At 52.1% G+C, this 19,084-nt stretch overlaps 8 protein-coding genes across 8 annotated transcripts; 2 read left to right on the plus strand and 6 right to left on the minus strand.

Moving 5' to 3' along the window:
• Window positions 1-8: 8 nt before the first annotated feature.
• On the minus strand, window positions 9-3,051 carry BDV14DRAFT_143356 (uncharacterized protein). Its single transcript, XM_073766385.1, has one exon. It carries the CDS (start codon window positions 2,893-2,895, stop codon window positions 136-138), a length of 2,760 nt encoding a protein of 919 aa, XP_073631482.1. The 5' UTR covers window positions 2,896-3,051; the 3' UTR covers window positions 9-135.
• On the minus strand, window positions 3,052-3,586 carry BDV14DRAFT_143357 (uncharacterized protein). The gene has a single exon (XM_073766386.1). The coding sequence runs from the start codon at window positions 3,508-3,510 to the stop codon at window positions 3,208-3,210; it is 303 nt and encodes a 100-aa protein (XP_073631483.1). The 5' UTR covers window positions 3,511-3,586; the 3' UTR covers window positions 3,052-3,207.
• A 966-nt stretch (window positions 3,587-4,552) lies between these two features.
• On the plus strand, window positions 4,553-5,508 carry BDV14DRAFT_143421 (uncharacterized protein). The gene is made up of 4 exons (XM_073766388.1): window positions 4,553-4,746; window positions 4,801-4,890; window positions 4,983-5,131; window positions 5,196-5,508. The coding sequence occupies exons 1-4, from the start codon at window positions 4,703-4,705 to the stop codon at window positions 5,300-5,302; spliced, it is 390 nt and encodes a 129-aa protein (XP_073631484.1). The 5' UTR covers window positions 4,553-4,702; the 3' UTR covers window positions 5,303-5,508.
• A 482-nt stretch (window positions 5,509-5,990) lies between these two features.
• BDV14DRAFT_167242 (uncharacterized protein) lies at window positions 5,991-10,365 on the plus strand. The gene is made up of 9 exons (XM_073767637.1): window positions 5,991-6,422; window positions 6,524-6,539; window positions 6,666-6,688; window positions 6,763-6,880; window positions 6,953-7,052; window positions 7,114-8,557; window positions 8,608-8,704; window positions 8,751-9,536; window positions 9,601-10,365. The coding sequence occupies exons 1-9, from the start codon at window positions 6,299-6,301 to the stop codon at window positions 10,025-10,027; spliced, it is 3,135 nt and encodes a 1,044-aa protein (XP_073631485.1). The 5' UTR covers window positions 5,991-6,298; the 3' UTR covers window positions 10,028-10,365.
• Window positions 10,366-10,374: 9 nt separating this feature from the next.
• Window positions 10,375-11,710, minus strand: BDV14DRAFT_167243 (F1F0 ATP synthase subunit 5). The gene is made up of 4 exons (XM_073767638.1): window positions 11,452-11,710; window positions 10,943-11,257; window positions 10,788-10,877; window positions 10,375-10,716 (listed from the first exon to the last, which is right to left on the minus strand). Exons 1-4 carry the CDS (start codon window positions 11,620-11,622, stop codon window positions 10,603-10,605), a joined length of 690 nt encoding a protein of 229 aa, XP_073631486.1. The 5' UTR covers window positions 11,623-11,710; the 3' UTR covers window positions 10,375-10,602.
• A 91-nt stretch (window positions 11,711-11,801) lies between these two features.
• BDV14DRAFT_167247 (Mob1/phocein family protein) lies at window positions 11,802-13,489 on the minus strand. The gene is made up of 6 exons (XM_073767639.1): window positions 13,280-13,489; window positions 13,041-13,220; window positions 12,646-12,809; window positions 12,487-12,580; window positions 12,301-12,434; window positions 11,802-12,245 (listed from the first exon to the last, which is right to left on the minus strand). The coding sequence occupies exons 2-6, from the start codon at window positions 13,061-13,063 to the stop codon at window positions 12,004-12,006; spliced, it is 657 nt and encodes a 218-aa protein (XP_073631487.1). The 5' UTR covers window positions 13,064-13,220; window positions 13,280-13,489; the 3' UTR covers window positions 11,802-12,003.
• Window positions 13,490-13,606: 117 nt separating this feature from the next.
• BDV14DRAFT_143517 (putative intracellular protein transport protein (Sat1)) lies at window positions 13,607-16,567 on the minus strand. Its single transcript, XM_073766390.1, has 3 exons — window positions 15,722-16,567; window positions 14,627-15,658; window positions 13,607-14,575 (listed from the first exon to the last, which is right to left on the minus strand). The coding sequence occupies exons 1-3, from the start codon at window positions 16,251-16,253 to the stop codon at window positions 13,692-13,694; spliced, it is 2,448 nt and encodes an 815-aa protein (XP_073631488.1). The 5' UTR covers window positions 16,254-16,567; the 3' UTR covers window positions 13,607-13,691.
• On the minus strand, window positions 16,568-17,732 carry rrg9 (mitochondrial ribosome assembly protein RRG9). The gene has a single exon (XM_073766389.1). It carries the CDS (start codon window positions 17,702-17,704, stop codon window positions 16,883-16,885), a length of 822 nt encoding a protein of 273 aa, XP_073631489.1. The 5' UTR covers window positions 17,705-17,732; the 3' UTR covers window positions 16,568-16,882.
• Window positions 17,733-19,084: the final 1,352 nt, after the last annotated feature.

Raw genomic sequence — 19,084 nt, forward strand, 5'->3', positions numbered from 1 at the left:
TCGGTACACTGGTTTGAAAATGTTTGATATATTCCATGATTCCATAATTCCTTTCCCATTCCCATTCCGTCCCTTGCTAATGTTACAGGTCGTATCTTAACTCATTACAATTCTTGATCTGAAACCAAATCAAGATCACCCCTTGACATCATCAGATTCCATATTAGGATCGCTAGCGCTTTCCCGTCGAAGAGAGAGGACACTCTTGCTCGGCACGTCATCGGTGGTCCGTTCAGCGGCCCGCCACTTCGTGACAGCCTTTTCGACGTCCTCGAACATCTCGATGGTATCCTTGACTATGCCGCCCTCGTCCGGCTCCGACAATATCTGTCTCGGCCCTAATGCGCCGTCCGGAGCGAGTGGGAAAGCGGGTCCAAAGCCGCGCTGGGGACCGTGGTTGAACATTACGGAGTTGGCAAACATGCGGATGAGTTCTTTCTCCAGCTGCGTCGAGTTGACGATTCCCTTGGGCGGGATGATATCTTCGGTCTTTTGCAGCATGAGGGTGGCGTTCTTTGACGGGGTTCCTGAAGCGGGGACTGGAGACTCGCCATCTGCGACGGGGGTGTTGGCAGCTTCTGTTGCGGCGGCTACTGACTTGCTGCCCTGGCTTATGCTAGACTTGATAGACTTGAGGTCTTGCGGCCGGTAGATGAAGTCTCTGTAGCCGTTCACTTCGCGATCCGTAATTGGCTTGCTGAACCAAGATGCATGTTTGTGCATTAGGACATCATTCATGATCGGTTGACCAGTCCTTGGGAAGTTGCGGGCGCAAAGCACGAATGGTGCTGATTGATCTGAGTCCGCGCGGCTTAGCTGACTGGGTTCAGGGTGCATCTGGGGATGGGTGTCTGGTTCGGGTGCCTCGCTAAGCGCACGCTTGCGTTTCGGTCGACCCCTTGGCCGGCTTTCAGAGCCGGGGGCACCCTTTTGGCTTGGACCACGTTCAAGTTCGGCAGTGTTCACGCCGGCCGGAGTGCTAGGTATCTCGCGTTTGACTTCACCAGCCTCTGTTTCCGATCCTTCGTCACGTGACACAATAGATCGTCCTCGACTTCTCGAGGAATGCGTGCTCCTGCCACGATTCTTCCCAGTCGATCCCATAGCCTTCTCGCCCTTCTTCTTATGGGAAACCTGGTCAGTATCTGTCGCCTTCTTTCTCCCTCGCCCTGTGCCTCGCCGGCGGGGAGGTTCAGGTTCCTCAGGTGTCACCTCTCGTGACCCAAACGGTGACGACGCTCTCTCACTGATTGGACTAACATCTTCCGGTCGTGGCCGATCCGGTGAGCGGGGGGATTTGGGCAGAGTGAGATGTGGAGTCTGCTTCCATGGAGTAGATGATCCGGGAGTATTAATTGACAGCCGTGGTCTTGAACCTGGCTTGCCCGTAGTTGGGAACCCTTGGGCAGGTCCAGAGGGTGTTGCAAACCCTGAAATCGGATGTGCTGGTGTCTGGAAAACGGCACGAGACAACGGCTGAGGGGTTGACGGAGTTGCCATAGGCAAAGAGGCCTGTTGCGCCCTTCTTTCCACTTTAGGTGTCTGCTGGGTAGGCGGCGGCTGAAGAGGTTTGGAATGAGGTGCAAGTTGGGGTGTCGAGGATGAAGGAGGCTGCGGAGGTTGGGAGGGTTGAGGCTGATTCAGGGACCATTGTTGGAAGCTGGCTTGAGGCGCGCCGTGTGGAGTTGAAGTAGGAACAGGTGCAATCGGTGCACTCTTCTTTCCAGTAGTCTTGGCTGGTGCGGCCTTTGATGGGGTAGAAGGAGTTGGTACATTAGGTAGTTGCTGCGCTTGCGGTGGTTGTGATGGTGTAGAAGCGGGAGCACGAACAGGACCAGGCGCCACGGCAACCGGCGTCGCCTGCTGTTTCTGCGGTTGCGGGGGCTGCGTATTCGTTGTCTTGTCCTGCACGGTTGCCTTTTGAGGGGTATCGTTTGGTGGCTGCAATGGTGTCGGCCCCTTGCCATTGGGTAACTGTGGCTGCCGTGGTGGTTGTGATGGAACTGCCGCCGCCTGGCCTTGTTGAGGGAGTATTGTTTGCGGTTGAGGTTGTTTCTGTTGTGGTGTGGGTTGAGGTTGTAAAGGTGGCTGTTGGGGTAACACTTGTGTTTGGGGTTGTGATTGCGACTGCAGGTTCTTCTGGACACCTGGCTGTTGTGCAACGGGTTGCGCTGGTGGTTTAGATTCTAAAGGCGATGGTTGTGGAACGGCTTGCGTCGGCGGCGGCGCCGGCTGGCTCTTGAGTTGAGATCCCAAAGGAGATGGCTTGACCTCCGCAGGCTTCACAGGAGTCGGTTGTTGTTCCTTAGTAGGTTGAGGCTGCTTAACGGGCGCCTCGTTCGTATCCAGGTCCATTGGCTCTGGCGCAGACTCGGGCTTCGTTTGAATCGGTGTTGTCACTGGGGGCGCGGGTTTTTCTCGAGGTGCTTCGCGTTCTTCCCTTTCCAGTCGTTCGATTTCCCGCTTGATATCCCTGAATCGCTTCTCTTCTTGCCTAATCTCTGCCGTAGCCAGTTCCTTGTATTTGGCGTAGAGGTGCGGCACCAGAAAAGGCATGAACCCAGCCTTTCTTTTCCCTTCATCAGACAACCCATCGGGGCGAGGTGTCGCGATCTTGCGCTTCTTGGAATTGCTGGGGCTAGATTCAGAGTGATGGCCATTAGGTTCCTGCGATAAGCCGGATTCGCCTCCATCGCGCATCAAGCTCGAATACAGGTCCTCCAGAGCCTCCGGAGAGAGCCTGTGCGCGTCAAACGCGCCATTTTCGCGCACGAACTTGTTGTTGCGCAGAAGATCTGATATCGAGGCGAAACTGATGGGCCGTGTGTCGTTGGCGGCGAGAGATTGGAAGAATAGAAGGGATTCAAGGGGTGTGTAAACCGACAGAGGAGGCATCCCCCATTGCCCGTGCGACCGGCCACTGGGGGAATAGGACTGAGGGATGGGGGCCACGGTGGAAGAGAGGGTTATGGAAGGAAAGGCCCAGAGAGGTCAGTCCAAATGGTTATGATGGATTGACGCAATTCGCGAAGCAATTGTATGATTGATGGTTTAGGCAGGAGAGAGCGATGATCGCATACGGATGGCGCGATAGACCATTGACGCAGCGAACAAAGGGAGAGCTTGGGAAAGCGAAGGATGACAAGGAAAATCGGGTAGGCGGAAGCTCGGAAGGTGGAAAAAAATAGGAAAAAAATTCGTTAAATTCTAGGACATAAGAGGAGATACACAGAGCGTGAGACAGGGATGGAAATCGGGCGAGAAAGGCGCGAAAATGGACGAGAAGAGGACGTGAAGCCGGAGCAGCGACTGGGGAAAATCTCGTTTCGACGACGTTTCTCGTTCCCGCGCGCTGCTGGGAGTGATGCAGTCACGTGAGGCGATCGACATTGGGCCAGCGCCAAGGAGCTCTTGGTGGACGGGGCCACGACGTCCAATAGCCGTATGTACTGTAACCGGCTTACCCGCTGAACCTATGCAAAATAACGCCACGGGTTGCCCCGGCATCATCACGAACTACGGGGCTGGCTAGGTGTTGTGCATGAGTCTAGGGGAGTTGGGATAATATGGTCCGAGCTGGTGAGGTATATAGCATTAGATCTCAAGAGCATAGACCTTGAAAAAGTAGAGCACTAGTCTTATAATTATATATGCTGTTTATCAATCGTCATCCAAGGGTGAAGGATTATGATACGGTACTGTTACATGACCCCACGGTGTCAGGGGTCGCAGAGAAATTGCCCGGCAGCAGCCCGGGCCCCCTTTTGTTGCTTTGAATCTTGCGATCTATAAGATTAGACCTGGTTTCAACAGTGTAGCCATGTCCGTGCAACAAGTACAGGGGTAGCGTCTAAATTGTAATTGCTTAATGTTGTACAAATAACATTTCTTAATCAATGTCTGCATCAACACACTCTGTAGTATAATTCTGTAAGCATGGAGGAGTTCTTTGATGAGTATCCAGTGGTCCAGTCGCAGTGGGGGAGATTGAGGAAACTATTTAACGCGCAACAAATGTCAGTGGCCATCAACAGCTGTCGACTCGGGCCCGTTTCTCGCTATAGCTCAGGTCAATCTCCCGTCCCCTTTCTCTCTCCTTGTCCTTCAAAGCCCCTTGCAACGCTGCTCTCCTTTCTTTTGCTTCTTGCTTCGTATGCTCCTCTGCTCAAGGACACTAAATGACTCAAGTGGTTTAGATAAACACCACTCGTCTTGCAGCCCAGCGCCGGGTCTAAAAGTTAACCATTCCCCCTTTTCGGGCCTTCATCTTGTCATTCCTCCGATCGTGCAGGGCCCCTGTCAATCCAACTAAAAAGTGGTCCCCTCCTGGCTCCGTCAAGAAGAGGAGCGCGACAAGGCTGTCTTCCTTCCACTTTCCCACCACCATCGATCTCACCCTCATCAACTACCCTTCCCCCTCTCCTGGGCCTCCTTGAGTGTTTCCTGACTTTCAGCTGGTCCTGATCTTCTCCCTTACTGCTGTCCTAATCCTCTTTCGCATCGGTGATATTAGCCTGTTTGCGATCTTTGATCTTCCTCTTACTATATTCAACTCCCCGTTATTGTGATACCCCCATTTGCCGCGGCTCTGTCGAACCACAGCCTCGAGCTGCTTCTTGCGATACTTTGAGACAAGGACCCCTTTTTCGTCCAAAGCTTTTCGATTTATCCTTTTCTTATATATCTAATCGACATACTCAAAATGTCCGACGACCAAGAGTGGAAGCCCAAGGTTCGGCCGCAGTCGTGAGTTCCCCTCTCTCTATACACACTGGATGAGCGCTAATGGAATAACTATAGCACCATGGCACAGGCCTTTTCCTCTGCGCTAGACACCGCATTCTCACTTGATAGTGACGTTGATCACCTTTCGCAAACTATCGATCAGAAGTAAGTTGAAAGCTGGACGTTCTGCGCGCCCGTGATCGGAATATTCTCCGTGTGCAAGTATGAGGCACATCAGGCTAACATGTTCAACCCAGGAAATACCAGATGATGATCCAGAACCGAGAATTAGAAGAACTCCAGAACCGCATCCGTGAGGCTGAGGAACGATTGAAAGCGCGGCGGTCGGTGATCGTGGGTGGTAGCACCCGAACTTCGGAAGCGCAGAACGGATATCAGTCCACAGGTAAGCAACACCCGACGTTGTGAAGTGGAGCGACCGGGTTTCTGACAGGTCCTTGCCATGACAGAATCCGCATCCGCGACGACATCTCCAACTGACACCTCGGGCCAGTACTCGAGCGGCGATGAACAACGACCTCAGCCCGACAGCCGGCAGCAGGGACGTAAGTCCTGATCAGCTATCGGGCGCCAGGGTTGGCAGATAGTACGATAATTGGCTTAATGGGAGAGCTCGGATGGGCTCGACTATGACTGCTCCTCGCCTTGATCTCTGGTCATCTGGCAGGCACGTCCGGAGAAATCGGTTCTGTTGATTTGTTTCCTGCGCGCGTGTTTTCAGCTCGTTTCCACCCAGGCGTTGGGCGATTAAAGGTTGTCTTTGATCTATATCTCACGGCGATGCATACCTGGCGCCTGTAGCATTATTTGGCGTATTCGGCTCAATCAGCATATGAACCCCCGTCATGATTGCGCTGGCCAGGAGCCTAGGTTTTGCTTTGCTGTGGCATTCTTGTTATTGTCATTGCCATTGCCGTTTGAAGGATCATGTTCTGGCCACAATTGCACTTCGTATATGTTTTGCGGTTCAGTCAGAAATCCATACATTTTCCAATATACCCTTTGAATTTTTATTGAGTGGCGGATAAGGGGCGTTAGATATAGTTCGCTGGGTGGATGCGTTGGACGAATGGGCCAGGGTTCTAGAACATGTAACGGTTAGCAGCAGTATCTGTCTTTTGATTCGAGGTGACAATGATTGGGATTTTTTGAGCGAAACTCGCTTACTGGCTAATCCATTCATTTAAAAATATACAAGCTACCTACCTAGCGCCATGTTCTTCCAAGCTACCAGGTAGGATAAAGATTCTTGAATGATGTCAGAGGACTGAGCACATCTTGAACTACTCCACCCCCAAACCCTCCAAAACCCTGGAAACGGAGCATAATCGCCCGGAATAGACCAGAAATAGCCTTGGTTGGCGGTCCAGGCCTTGTACGTGACTGCGTAAATGCATGATAAGACTGCTGTGCTACAACTGGTGTAGGAGTGCGCTTGCAGCTTCTCTTATGCTGCACCCCTCCCCTCTCTCCGCCGCCGCCACCTCATAAACTCTCTCTCGCCCTTCCTGGCTCTCTCTCGCTCTTATCCAGGTTCTGAACCATTGTCACCATGGTTCTCATCGACAAGCAGAGCTACACCTCTCGCGAGGAACAGCGATTGAAGGAGGATCGCGATCGCGAGAGGTACTGGAAACGCTGGGGCCCCTACGTTGCGGAGAGGCAATGGGCTACTGGTAAGTGCTTTTGAGCTCTTATTCCCATCCTGTTACTATCGCTCGTCAAAGATACTGTGAGAAGTGCCTGCGCTGATAACTGGTTTTCTATCTCCCCGCAGTCCGAGAGGATTATTCGTGAGTCTTCCCGAACCGTTCGGTGTTCTTTCTGCCCCTCCCTCCATTTCATCTTAGTTTCCTTTTTGCCTCTATGCCTGCAATTACGCGTTGGCATGTATTGGCTGACTGACCTATCACTGCTAGCGATAATGGTGATGCTTGGAGCTGTAAGCATCCGTGCCTCCCTCATTCCCTCATTCCCCAACCCCGCGGGGCGAACTACGCAGCTGATCCACCACAGATTTTACCCACGATCACGCACGTTCGAGAACATACCGCTGGGGCGAGGATGGAATTGCTGGTGTCTGCGACACCCATAACCTCCAGAATATCGCTTTCGCGTTCTGGAATGGAAAAGAGTACGTCTTTTCGGCCTTGGCCCTGCTTCGAGCCATTCCGGCCGCGACCGTGCTCTGACCTCTCATCTATAGTGGGTTCCTCAAAGAGCGACTATTCGGCCTATCGAATCCACAGGGAAACCATGGCGAGAGCGTCAAAGAAGCTCACTTCCATGTCGACAATACCCCTACGGTTAGTCCTTTTTTCGGTGCGGAATTAGGTTTAGATTTCTTCTAATGGCTTTGAATTACAGCATTCGTACATGAAATTCCTCTACAAGTATCCCCAGAAGGAATTCCCCTACCAGGATCTAGTTGACGAGAATGCTCGCCGAGGGAAACAGGACCGCGAATACCAGATCCTCGATACGGGCGTGTTTGACGAGAACCGCTACTGGGATATCTTCATCGAGACGGCCAAGGAAGATGACGACGAAGATGAACTCATGTTCCGGGTGATTGCCTACAACAGAGGACCAGAGCCCGCCCCTCTGCATATTGTGCCTCATGTTTGGTTTCGTAACACTTGGGGCTGGGGCTACGAAGGAAGAGAGAAGCCTTCTATTCAGCAGACTGCTCCGCTCGCTGTCAAGACGAACCACAAGAAGATCGGTCAAAGATATGTTCGTTTCGCTCCCTCTCCGGCGGTCGGCGATGGACAAGAAGACGTCGTACCCAAGCTGCTATTCACCGAGAACGAAACGAACAACGAACTTCTATGGGGGACGGAAAATGAGTCACCTTACGTAAAAGACGCGTTCCATCGCCATATTGTTGAAGGAGAGAAAGGCGCAGTCAACCCAGCCCAAAAGGGCACCAAATTCGCCGCCTGGTACGCCTTCAACGAAGGTGAAGGAGTTCCGCCAGGCGAATGTGCCGTTGTTCGATTCCGACTCTCGAAGAGACAGGAGCCTTTCGTGGACGAGGAAGTGCTTGATGACGAGGTCGAGCAACGAAAGTCAGAAGCCGATGACTTTTACTACCACATCAGCCCTCTCCCGATGAGCGATGATTTGCGAAACATCCAGCGCCAGGCATTTGCCGGAATGATGTGGACAAAGCAGTATTACCACTTTGTCTGGGATCAGTGGGCAAATGGTGACCCCGGCCAAGTTGCTCCTCCTGAAGCACGCAAGCATGTTCGAAATCAGCAGTGGAAGCATCTATACATGGACGATATCCTCTCAATGCCGGACTCATGGGAATATCCTTTCTTCGCTGCTTGGGACACTGCATTCCACTGTATTCCGTTAGCCATGATTGACCCTGATTTTGCAAAGCGGCAACTGGACGTCCTCACTCGAGAGTGGTATATGCATCCGAACGGTCAATTAGCAGCCTACGAATGGAACTTTGGAGATGTCAACCCCCCGGTTCACGCTTGGGCCACTTTCCGGGTCTTCAAGATCGAGCGCAAGATGTACGGCCGACAGGACCTAGATTTTCTTGAGAGGGTCTTCCAGAAACTGCTTCTGAACTTCACGTGGTGGGTTAACCGTAAAGATGGCGAAGGCAAAAACGTTTTTGAGGGTGGATTCCTTGGACTCGATAATATTGGTCTCTTCAACCGCTCCGAGCCTCTTCCTACGGGTGGTGTCTTGGAACAGGCTGATAGCACCGGTTGGATGGCTTTCTATTGTTTGAGCATGTTGAACATTGCCCTTGAGCTCGCCAAGCATCGGCGGATTTACGAAGACAGTATGTTTTCTCCCCGGACAAACCATTGATCACTCGCTAAATTAAAGCAGTTGCATCTAAGTTCTTTGAGCACTTCATTCTGATCAGTGATGCCATGACCTTTAGGTCTGGAGGAGAGGAGGCTTCTCTTTGGAATGATGAAGACGGGTATGTCCAATTTGTTACGTATATCCACTATGTCTAACACATTTAGGTTCTACTACGACGCCATTTCGTACGGCGAACCCTGGACTCAACAGCTTCCAGTGCGCTCACTGGTCGGCTTGATCCCATTGTACGCGGTGTCAACGCTTGAGCCTGAGTTGATCAACAAGTTCCCATCCTTCAAACGCCGCCTAGAGTGGTTCGTCGAGAACCGCCAGGATGTCGCTGAACGGAACATCGCCAGTATGAAGCGTCGAGGAAAGGGCGAGCGACTTCTTCTGGCCCTAGTCAGTCGAGACCGACTCGAGAAGATTCTCAAGCGCATGCTCGACGAGACCGAGTTCCTCTCAGAGCATGGTATCCGCTCCATGTCAAAGCACCACGAAGAAAACCCCTACTCCATGGATGTCAACGGCCAGACTTTTCAAGTCAGCTATGTCCCCGGTGACTCGGACAGCGGCCTCTTCGGCGGCAACAGCAACTGGCGTGGGCCCGTCTGGCTATGCGTCAACTTCCTGCTCATTGAGTCTTTGCTCCGCTTTTACATGTTCTACGGGGACTCCTTCAAGGTTGAGTGTCCCACTGGTTCAGGCGACTACATGCACCTAGGCCAGGTTGCCGAAGAGATCCAGCACAGACTCCAGCATCTCTTTGCTCGTAACGACGAGGGCCGCCGTGCTGTCTATGACGGCGACGACCTCCTTGACTTTGACGAGCACTGGAAGGACTACATGTGGTTCCACGAGTTCTTCGACGGCGACACCGGTCGTGGTCTCGGTGCATCGCACCAATGCGGCTGGACAGGCTTAATTGCTAAGGTCATCCATGATACAGGGTTTGCCTTCCCCATCAACCCCTCGCCTATCTCACCCAATGTCATAACTAACCCATAACAACAGTGTAAACTGCCGCCTCCCCCAAACTCCTCGCTCTCCCTTCGCCGCAGCAAGCCACTACTTCGACGACATCTTCACCCGCTCTGCTGGCCCTCACTCCCGCCGGGGCAGCACGTACCGCCCTCACGTACGCCGCTCCTCAACATCCCGCTCAATCGGCAACAGAAGCGACTTCGAGTCTGCATTCGGCACGCCCGCGCCTCAGACGCCAACCGCGGGCTCACGCACGCCTGCGTCTGCGCTTGAGGATGATGAGAAGGAGGGTGATGGGCGCAGTGGCTTCGATGAGCACGTCTCGCATTATGTCGAGAGTCAGTTGCAGCGCGTTAGAAGTAGTGCTAGTATGGGTACCTACGAGGATGAGTTTGAGGCGCAGGCGGATGGGGTTAATGGAAATGGAAATGGGAATGGTGCTACTGGGAAGCATTAGATAGCTTTTGTTCCTGCTAGAGGAGATATGAGAGGAGGGAGGGTATGGATACAGACAGAGATGGTAAACCTGGGCTGGATTGGATGGATACGATGGGGTCTTTTCTTGTTCTCTTTGTTCTTTTCTCGTCATTGTTTTGCCATATTTGCCAGTTTACCTAGATTTGCAGCCATACAGACAGACAGACATATACACGAGTTGGCGAATTGATGCTTCCAACGGAAAACCGCTAATGACATGATTTGCTTGGATACTGTGATTCTAGTGTCTTCATTGCACCATGCTCCCTTACCACGTCCTTTAAAGCTCAAAGTCTACACCTTAAATTTATCGACGCGTCCAGTCTACCTCAATCTCCTCTTAATACCTACTTCAACCTCTCAACTACAAATATAAACAAGCAAACAAATCAACAAAACTCAATCTCTATTCACACTAAACTCGCGTCTCATTAAATCAGACACTCGCCAGCGCACAGTGCACCAAGATGCTAGGATACATGGGTAGATAGGTAGGATATAGGAACAAAAGAGACACGATGCGTAACGGGATACAGTCGGGTGTTAGTAGTTAATTTACAAAGCATCGGTGAGGGCCTTGTTGAGCTTAGCGATCTTGGAGGAGACGCTCAGGTCGATAGTGCGGTCGCCGATTTCGACAACGAGGCCGCCGACGATGTCGGGGTTGACCTTTGGGGGAGTGTTAGTTGGGTCGTTGTGAATCGGATTGAGTTGAGATTGGTGGAATAGAGTTCACGTACCTGGGAGACAACCTTGAGCTTCTTGCCCTGGCTGAACTCAGACTTGGAGACGGCCTTCTCGAGACGGTTGAGGGTCTTGTTGTCGAGTTCCTGGAATATGCCCATTAATACCACCACCACTTTTACACAACAAAGCTTAGTTCAAGCTAACATACCTGAGCAGAGGTGATAACAAGCTCAATCTCACCACGGTGAGCGCTCATCAGAGTAGTGAACTTCTCAACGACCTCAGAGAGGAGACCGAGACGGTTGTTCTCGGCAAGGGTACCGAGGAAGTTCTTGAGGAGGTCGCCCTTGTCGGCACCAGCGACCTTCTGGAGCTCAGTGACGATAGCCTGCTTGTCGGCGTTGGACAGGGTAGGGGTGGAGATGATGCCTTCGAGCTTGGGGTCGGCCTTGAGGGCGGCGCCGAGGTTGTTCAGGGCCTTGGAGGTAGCGTCGAGGGATTGGGACTTGGCAGAGGCGGTGTACTATTGTTCAATTGAGTTAGACACATACTTGCATATGAATTGAAGAAATTGGTAGTTTGAAGTTGTGGATGGTGACGTTTGTAGATGTTGGTTTCTTGGCTTGCCGGTCGGGTTTGATGTACGTTGAATGAAGGGTTTTCGGCTCAACGGAGCGGGTTCAAGCTTGCTGCAACGCGGGTTGGGGGAATGCATACCAGAGCAGTAGCGTAGGTGCCGTCAACGCCGAAGAGAGAGACAGGAGGCTTGACCTCCTGGGCGGCCGGGGTGGCATAGGTGCGCAGGCCGTTGAGAGCAGCAGTGCGAGGAGCGGAGAACTGCTGGGCGGAGGCACGGAGGCCAACGCGGGCGAGACGAGCGGAGAACATAGCGAATATGGACGCGAGAGACGAAGCTCCGACGGTGTAGAGTTGGAAGAGAGAGGGAGCGTGGGATTGGACGCGAAACACTGAAGGAGGTCGACACACAAGAGGGGACGATGCTATCCGGACGAGGTCCAACTTCTCCCGGCCCCGGTCACGTGAGTTTCCGCACACGCCGAGAATTTCGGGTCCATAACACTACGCTTGACCGGCGTATACTTTACGTAGCTCTCTACTCAACGACTTTCAATGCTTTCACTTTTCGATGTCGAACAGCTCATTTAGCTAGGTAACCGGAATAAAATTATCATGCGCAACACCTAACGCCAATCCCTGTGTTTTCGTCCTGCACATTACGACGAGCCAAGGCCGATTGAGAGCAATTCCTTAATCGCTTCGGAGCATGCTATCCACGAGATCTCCCAATGGCCCCCAGAAATCCTTTCCGCTTGCCAACCGGTGTTCGTCGATGAAGAGGACATAGTGCTTGAAGCTGGTGTTGAGGTGGGGCTCAAGCCCAAGGTGGACAATAACAGGGTAGTGGTGACAGTAGATGTGAGCGTACACACGGTACATGCGCTTGAAGATCTGGCGGGCTAGACTTGAGAATGCTTTCGGGAAGGGAACACCTGGTCATCCCAATCAGTATCATGGTTCTGTGTAGTGACGAAGTTTTCGACGTACCTAATCGGCTTGGGAACATCTGCTCGTTGTCAATGTTGCCCTGCACCCAGCTCATGAGATGCTCGATGTACTCGGGCGCGGACATCTTCGTGGGGCGCTTGTAGTTCTCCGAGTCCTGCCAAAGATACTCGAACCTATATATGGTCAGAATGGTCAATTTCGCAACCACTTCAGGGAACCACATACTCATCCGTAGCTTTCATCTCCGGACATGTCTGTGGCGAGCAGAACTCGGTAATGGCCCCGTAGAGGAGGTTGATCTGATTGTAGAAGTCGACCACTGCAAACCGTCAGATATGTTAGCATAACACAATGCCAATAAGAGCACCGAAAATTACAACGCACCATTGACAGCCAACCACTCGTTGATATCCTCCCCCTCAGGCAACTTAACAGCCTTTCTCAAACTCCCACTTCCCAGCGTCGCCTCCGCAAACTGTCGCAACTGGTAACTCGTCGTCCCCTTAGCCGCAGAGCGCGGCTTGAAGGGCGCTCTCGTCCGAGCATTGCTAGGAGGCGTTAGTCCACAAACGCCAAATTTAAGCGCGCGAACAGCGGGTGATAAATATGAAGGTGGTGCGGAGAGTGGATCGTGTGATACATGTACTGTTTTGTAAGAGGTAGAGGGTGCAACGGCTTGGGACTTGCGGGGTGGTGATGATGATTGTGATTGTGTTGGTGTTTGGGAAGGGGGAGGGGCAGGGTCGTCCGCAGACGTTATGGAGATTGAGGGGACGGACATTGTGGTGATGAATGAAGCCATTGTCTTCTTGCGACTGCGACAGGCTGATAAAGAGTGGCTTCGGCGAGCGAAGGGGGTGGAATTCCTCGGTGTTGCGCTGGCTCGTGGCCTTGGAATTCAGTGCGCGGTTTGCGTAGACAGTAGGTGGGTTGAAAGGTGGCTTCGGGTCTGGCGCATTCTAATGGAAGCAACGTGGTTAGATGTGCAGACTTTCAGGTAGTTGTTCAGCGGACTCACAGTGTTCAAGGGATGGTAGGTATGACGCGGTGTAGTCTAGGTAGCTGAGGGGTGCCCGACGGCAACAAACTAGAGGCAGTCGACGGAGTGAAGCACGCGCTACAAGGCTTGCACGCAGGGTCTCAGAAACGGGAAGGAGCTTGACAAGAGAAAGTTTAGAGCACCAGGAACGAGGTCGATCGCGACTTAGAAATTCCTGGTATATTGCCTCATGCACGGATCTTCCCCACGATCGGAGCCATGGATAAGTCGAGCTCCGCCCGCTCGTTGCCCCGGCGATCTCAAGTAGATAACACAAAAGTGTTGAAACCAAGAGATATCAGTGCAGGTGGACTGATTACAGCTTTAATTACATTATACTTGGTTACACCAATTCTTTGAGGTCATGATTCATGGAGCCATGTATTTAGGATTATATAGAGTGACCCTCGTTTTCCTCCGGCAAGCGCTCCCGCACTGTCTCTCCATATATCGTGATTGGAATCGCGACCTCAAAGGATTCGCAGCCTAGATGTTCTAGTGCCGACATTGTAGAGCCTCTATCATCCTGAGAGACTGTCTCCAGGAGACGAGCCCCCGACGGGCCGGGTCCCATCTCACCAGGGACGCTTGTAGTCACGAACTCGAACCGCAACTCCCATTCCACGTTCACGCCGCTTGTGAGTATCGTAGGGGTAGCAGATATCGGAATCGCTGGGCTGAAGACAACACGAGTAGAGTATAGTGTAATCTCAAAGAAGGATGCATGAACTCGACGCGTCGCTCGCCGAATGCTAGCTCCAGAACGTACTGCCAAATGCGCTCCTACTTTCTCGGAGCTCTCCAAGGTGGCTCTAAGTGCATAGCATGGAAGCACCGCATCAGTCAAGTTCACAGTCGCCAAAAGTGTTTCGCCGAGCCTATGCGCCGGCCTATTAAGTACCACCACGGCGATCCGACGTCCTCCTCGAGCAATCTCAAATCGGTTCGGGCTCTGGGAGGAGTTGATCGCTTGGTTACTTCGAAGAATCGCAAAGTCAATGGCATCTTTGCATGACAGGGGCCCCGCAGTTGGGTCAAGGCTCGGTCGCCGCTCAGCGAGCGTACCTGGTGGCTTCAAAGAGCTATTGCGAGACCGCTGTTCCAGGATCTCATCCACATATGACAGGAACTCAGGAGCTGATGTCCACGTCGGCCGACTTATGCTCTCGGCCTTTGGAGTGAATTCTGAGACGGGGCCAACTTTCTGTACCCTAGCCTCATCACGAAGAATAACATAAGGTCGCATCAGGTCATGCCCAAGGATGGTTCCTCGGCCTGTTCAATGTTAGTCGCTGCAACAAGACATCAAGAAGCGCTGTTTCTTACCATTTACACCGCTAAATACACGAAACGGAATGCTGATGCGGTTGACCTTCTGTGGCTCGTTACTGTTGCTGGGTCGCTGTGTCCCGATGACAAGGTTATATGAGATCTTAATAGCCTTTCCCTTGTGACTTGCGGGAAGACCGCTAGGTAAAGTAAAGGCAAAGGAAAAAGACTGTTCCTCCCCCGGTGCCAGGCGAAGGTCGACAAAGAGAAGCGATTGGGGAGTCGACAACAGGGGAATGGACTTTGACGAGGAAACACCTCGCATATCTCTGAGCCCATCAAGTTCATTGTTGGAGAGCAGCCCACTAATTGACTCCTCTATAGTGTTCCAGTTCAATGCACCCCAGAAGCCGCCGCCTTTCTTGCTTTTCCCACTAGATGAGGAAGGCCTGCCATTTGGTATACCGGCGCCGCCTCCTGCACCGCCGACGACTCCCTGGCGCTTCACCTCCTCAAAGGCGGATTGGTTTATCAACGAGCCGTCCACAGTGAATGATGCGCTTATTTGAGCATAGCCCATAAGCAGCGCCTGTGCGTTTGAAATTGGTGTTGCTGCCACCACACTAGACATATGTCGGCTATGACGTGGATAACCTGCGCGCGGTACAGGGCCCGAATAATTCGTGTATTCTGACTGCATGGTCTCAGTGGAATTGTTGCTCATGGAGTAGAACTCGCCGCTGCTCCTGTGACTGCCGCTCACACTGGAAGCTGAGACAAATTTGGATTGTGGCATCTGGCCCGGCGCCGCCAAAGATGAAGTAGAGCCCTGCCTTGCACCCATTATTGGACCAGGTGGTTTGTCTGTCGATGCTGTGGCAGGAGTCTCAGTTTCGCTCTCGGGACCTGGGGGAAACTTGAAATCTATCGGGGGTAATTGAGGTCTCCGTCCTGGCGCGCGCAAGGGTGGTGAAGGTTTGATGGGACTGAGGACGGTGCTGCCAGGTTTGTGCACATCTGTGTCTACTCTCAATCCGCCTGGGATAGGAGATTCGGACGATGGAAATCCGCGCATTGGGCTTCGCAGACCTAGTGAAGCAGGTATTGTCAGTCTGGTTGTCGCACGCTCAGCTCTTTCAGCGCGACACTTACTCTTTGCATCCTCGTACCCTTCATACCTTCTCGGTACGACTTGAAGACTCGCAGAGCGTCCATGACCCCTCGTCGGTCTCGAATGGTTCAATTGAGGTGTCTTTGGTGTTTTGTCGCCCGCTACACTTGATCCTCCCTCACTATCAATAGAAAGGATAGATATCGACCTCTTATGTTTATGACCAGGCGATGGCCCCGACCGAGGCGTAGAAGGAGGCGGGAAGCTATGAGAACCGATCAACGGCGAGCTCACGGAGGAGGAAATGCGATGAGACGGGCTTTTCCTGGGTGTGATGGGGTAGGAGCGGCGATTCGGATTTCTGAATGGGTTCGAAGGGAGTCGTAGGGAGAAAGAGTCCGAGCGAGGAGTGAGTGCAGACCGGGACTGCTTCCTGAGATGGGGCGTTTGCGCATGGTTGGGGGTTTCGTTCTTCTCCGCGACGTTCTTGAAGGTTATCGTGCATTCCACATCTTCTCCGGCAAATATAGATTGATCTTTCCATTTAACAAAGACCTGGATGTCTGAGGACATGGCGAATGACGGGGAATCGCCGGATCACCGCATCGACGGGGGGGTAAGCTGGAATGAGGGAGCTTGGGCGAACGGTGGGTACCGGCCGCCACCTTGAAGGACAGGGGGTAAATGGTGAAATAGGGATAGGTATAGAAAGTAAGCGATGCCAGCTAAGGCATAGTCAAAGCATGATCCATTGTTGAATAGTTGGTCAGGAGAGAGACAGAAGGTGGGCGTGAAGGTGGACTGGGTCTCCTTGAAGTTCGCGTTGTCCCCGTTGTCAGAATTGCGGAGGTGACCGTGACGTTCGACGTTTGATCAAGTTAGTCGTCCAATAGCTTCAACTTGGGTTTCTCATTCTTACTACGAACAAAGGTCTCAAGATCAAGAGGTCGCTAGTTCTTGCTATCCAATAATCAATGCGGTCGCACTATAAAGACAAGGTTTCTGCGCTGTGCATTAGGAGACCTAGAGCTCTTTACTGCTTTCGCAAATATCACCGCTGCTCCTATCACATGGCGCTTTCGGTACAAAGTTCAGAAACCCTCATGAATCCCTGCTAAGTATTATAGATGTTTAAGTCTATCGCTAATATACAGATGCTTTATGCCTAATATACACGTAATGCCCACGCTCAAACGAAACAGCTAAGGCAAATTCTCAGTCGCATTACTCTTGGACTTTAGTACCGCAGCCGGGTCAAAACCATTGTCACGCTTCGGTCGCAAGCCCAACTCGGCCATATGACTCCAGATGCGCTCATGTCTCTTCTCCCAGCGCTCTCGTCGCTTCTCCGCCTCCGTCGCCGATGGGCGCCACTTGCTCCTCAGAATCCTCCGAACAGCCTCAGGCGACACCCTGAACTCCTGCGCAAGCACAGCGGTATTAAATTTGTCGGGGTCAGCAGAGTGTAAGTGACGAATTCCTTCCATAGCATCGGGCGATAGCTTCTTCGGCGGCGCCCAGCCAGCTGGGAACTTCTTTTTCAAAGCCTGCTTTTGCACTTCCCATTCTTCGCGTTGTCTCGGTTTCGGTGGCTCGTTGGATTGCTTCTTGGATGTTGCCTTTTTAGAGTTTGCGTCGCGATCACTTGATGGTTTCTCGCTCTTCTTCTTTGGCTCTGGTTTCGCTCGGCGGGTGTTGGAGCGTGGGCTTTTGGTGCTTGTGTCTTCTGCGGAGAGCTGATCGATCAAGTCCTGCTTCTCGGGTTTCGAGTTTTCGGGGGCAGTGGATGGTTCGTATTCAATAGGCACTGATGGTTGAGGTTTATGGGCGGATGCTGTAGGAATAGAACCAACAGGCACTGTGGTGATAGTGCTATGGTTTCTTGCGGTATTCATGCGGAGTGGCGGCCGATTGAATGAGCGCGTAGAAGGAATGCGAATCTGAGGTGCAAGTTCCGGTGAAAAAATGGTTCTCAAGATACTTGGTAGCGAGACTCTCGCTGAGTTGGGACACGTAAAAGACATGGCGGGCGAGCTGCAATTAGTGTAGACCTGGGTGCAGAGAAAGCTTCTGGACTGGCATGGAATTTTTGAGATAAGGCGAAATTATGCCTCAGGCATATAGCATGTCATGTGACACTCAACTATATTCTGCGAACCAATCAGGCGGCAAGGCCAATCTTTGACAGTTGAAGGTCAGGGAGATCGCAAGTGGGCAGGAGGGAATGCAGAGCAGGGCTGGATATAGAATTTTGACTCATCGAACGCATAGAGATGGACCCGTAGTGGCAGGCCTTGAGTTGGTTTCTGAGGTCAGCAACTTTAGCACGGAACCCTTGGCTCAGTCCATCAGTCACAATATTTATTCTGCAAAGAAGAGAGTCTCTGTCAATTAGAAAAGCATGTACAATTGTAGCTATGCTTATATGAAGAGCTCCACGTAATCCTGGCTCTGTGAACAGTCAACAGCTAAGTTGTCGTGGTGGAGCACCCCGCAAAGCCTCTCCGCGGCCCGAAAACATGGAAGCTTTGCAGTGTGGAGCTGCTGCTTATTGAGCTACTAGCTACGTTACACCCAGCGAAGATTCCTATTTTCTATCATCGTCAGCGCCCGGTTCCTGCTTAACACATGGGTAAGAGCATCTGAAGCTTCCCTCGGCTTCTAGATTTAGCAGAAATATGCTGATCATTACGCACTCGTCCGTCCTACGAGCAACTCTGCCCTGGCATTGACACACCATCTTCGTTGCCTTGATCTTTTTGGGTTGAACTCGCTCTAAAAGAGACCACCATACCTTGATCAACCAAAGATGAAGCGTGATATGCAAGTAATTTGCGTCCTGAATCCTTTGGCCGAGACGACAGGTTTCGCAGTGTATATTCGCCGGTTACACACCTTATCACAAATGCTGAGCTTACCGTTCACTGGTCCTATAACTAACCTTGACGTTAGGCACATCCAGTTTACTTTTGGAGCTCCACCTCTATTGATTGTGGTCTGCAAACTTGCGAACGTGAGTCCGGAGGCTGTAAGTTTGGACTAAACGGCTTCTTGTCGTGCTTACCAGATAGCTATCTTCCAAGTATGACTACTTAGGACAAACTCAAGCTATCATCAGACGAACAAACACTGGATGCATCCTGTTCCTCCCAACCCTAAGCCGAGAGACCATTAAAGTTTCCAAGGATCGCGGTGATAAGGAGTGCTGCAAATAGCAGCGAATGCTAGAGCAGATGGCTCCAGATTTCTTGTTAGTGCCTGGACATGACTCGCTGCCGCAGGTGGAAGGTTCAGCGGGCCACTGTCAGCCAAAGTCAGGGCCCAGGGGCATCAACAGTGCCTCAGCAGTCAGGCAGCTTCTGGTAAAGTCGGCGATTGGCGTCTCCACAATCCATTCTCCGTGA

This window comes from Aspergillus stella-maris (genome assembly GCF_047715825.1).
Source record: "Aspergillus stella-maris strain CBS 113639 unplaced genomic scaffold BDV14scaffold_8, whole genome shotgun sequence".
NCBI classification, from domain to species: Eukaryota; Fungi; Ascomycota; class Eurotiomycetes; order Eurotiales; family Aspergillaceae; genus Aspergillus; species Aspergillus stella-maris.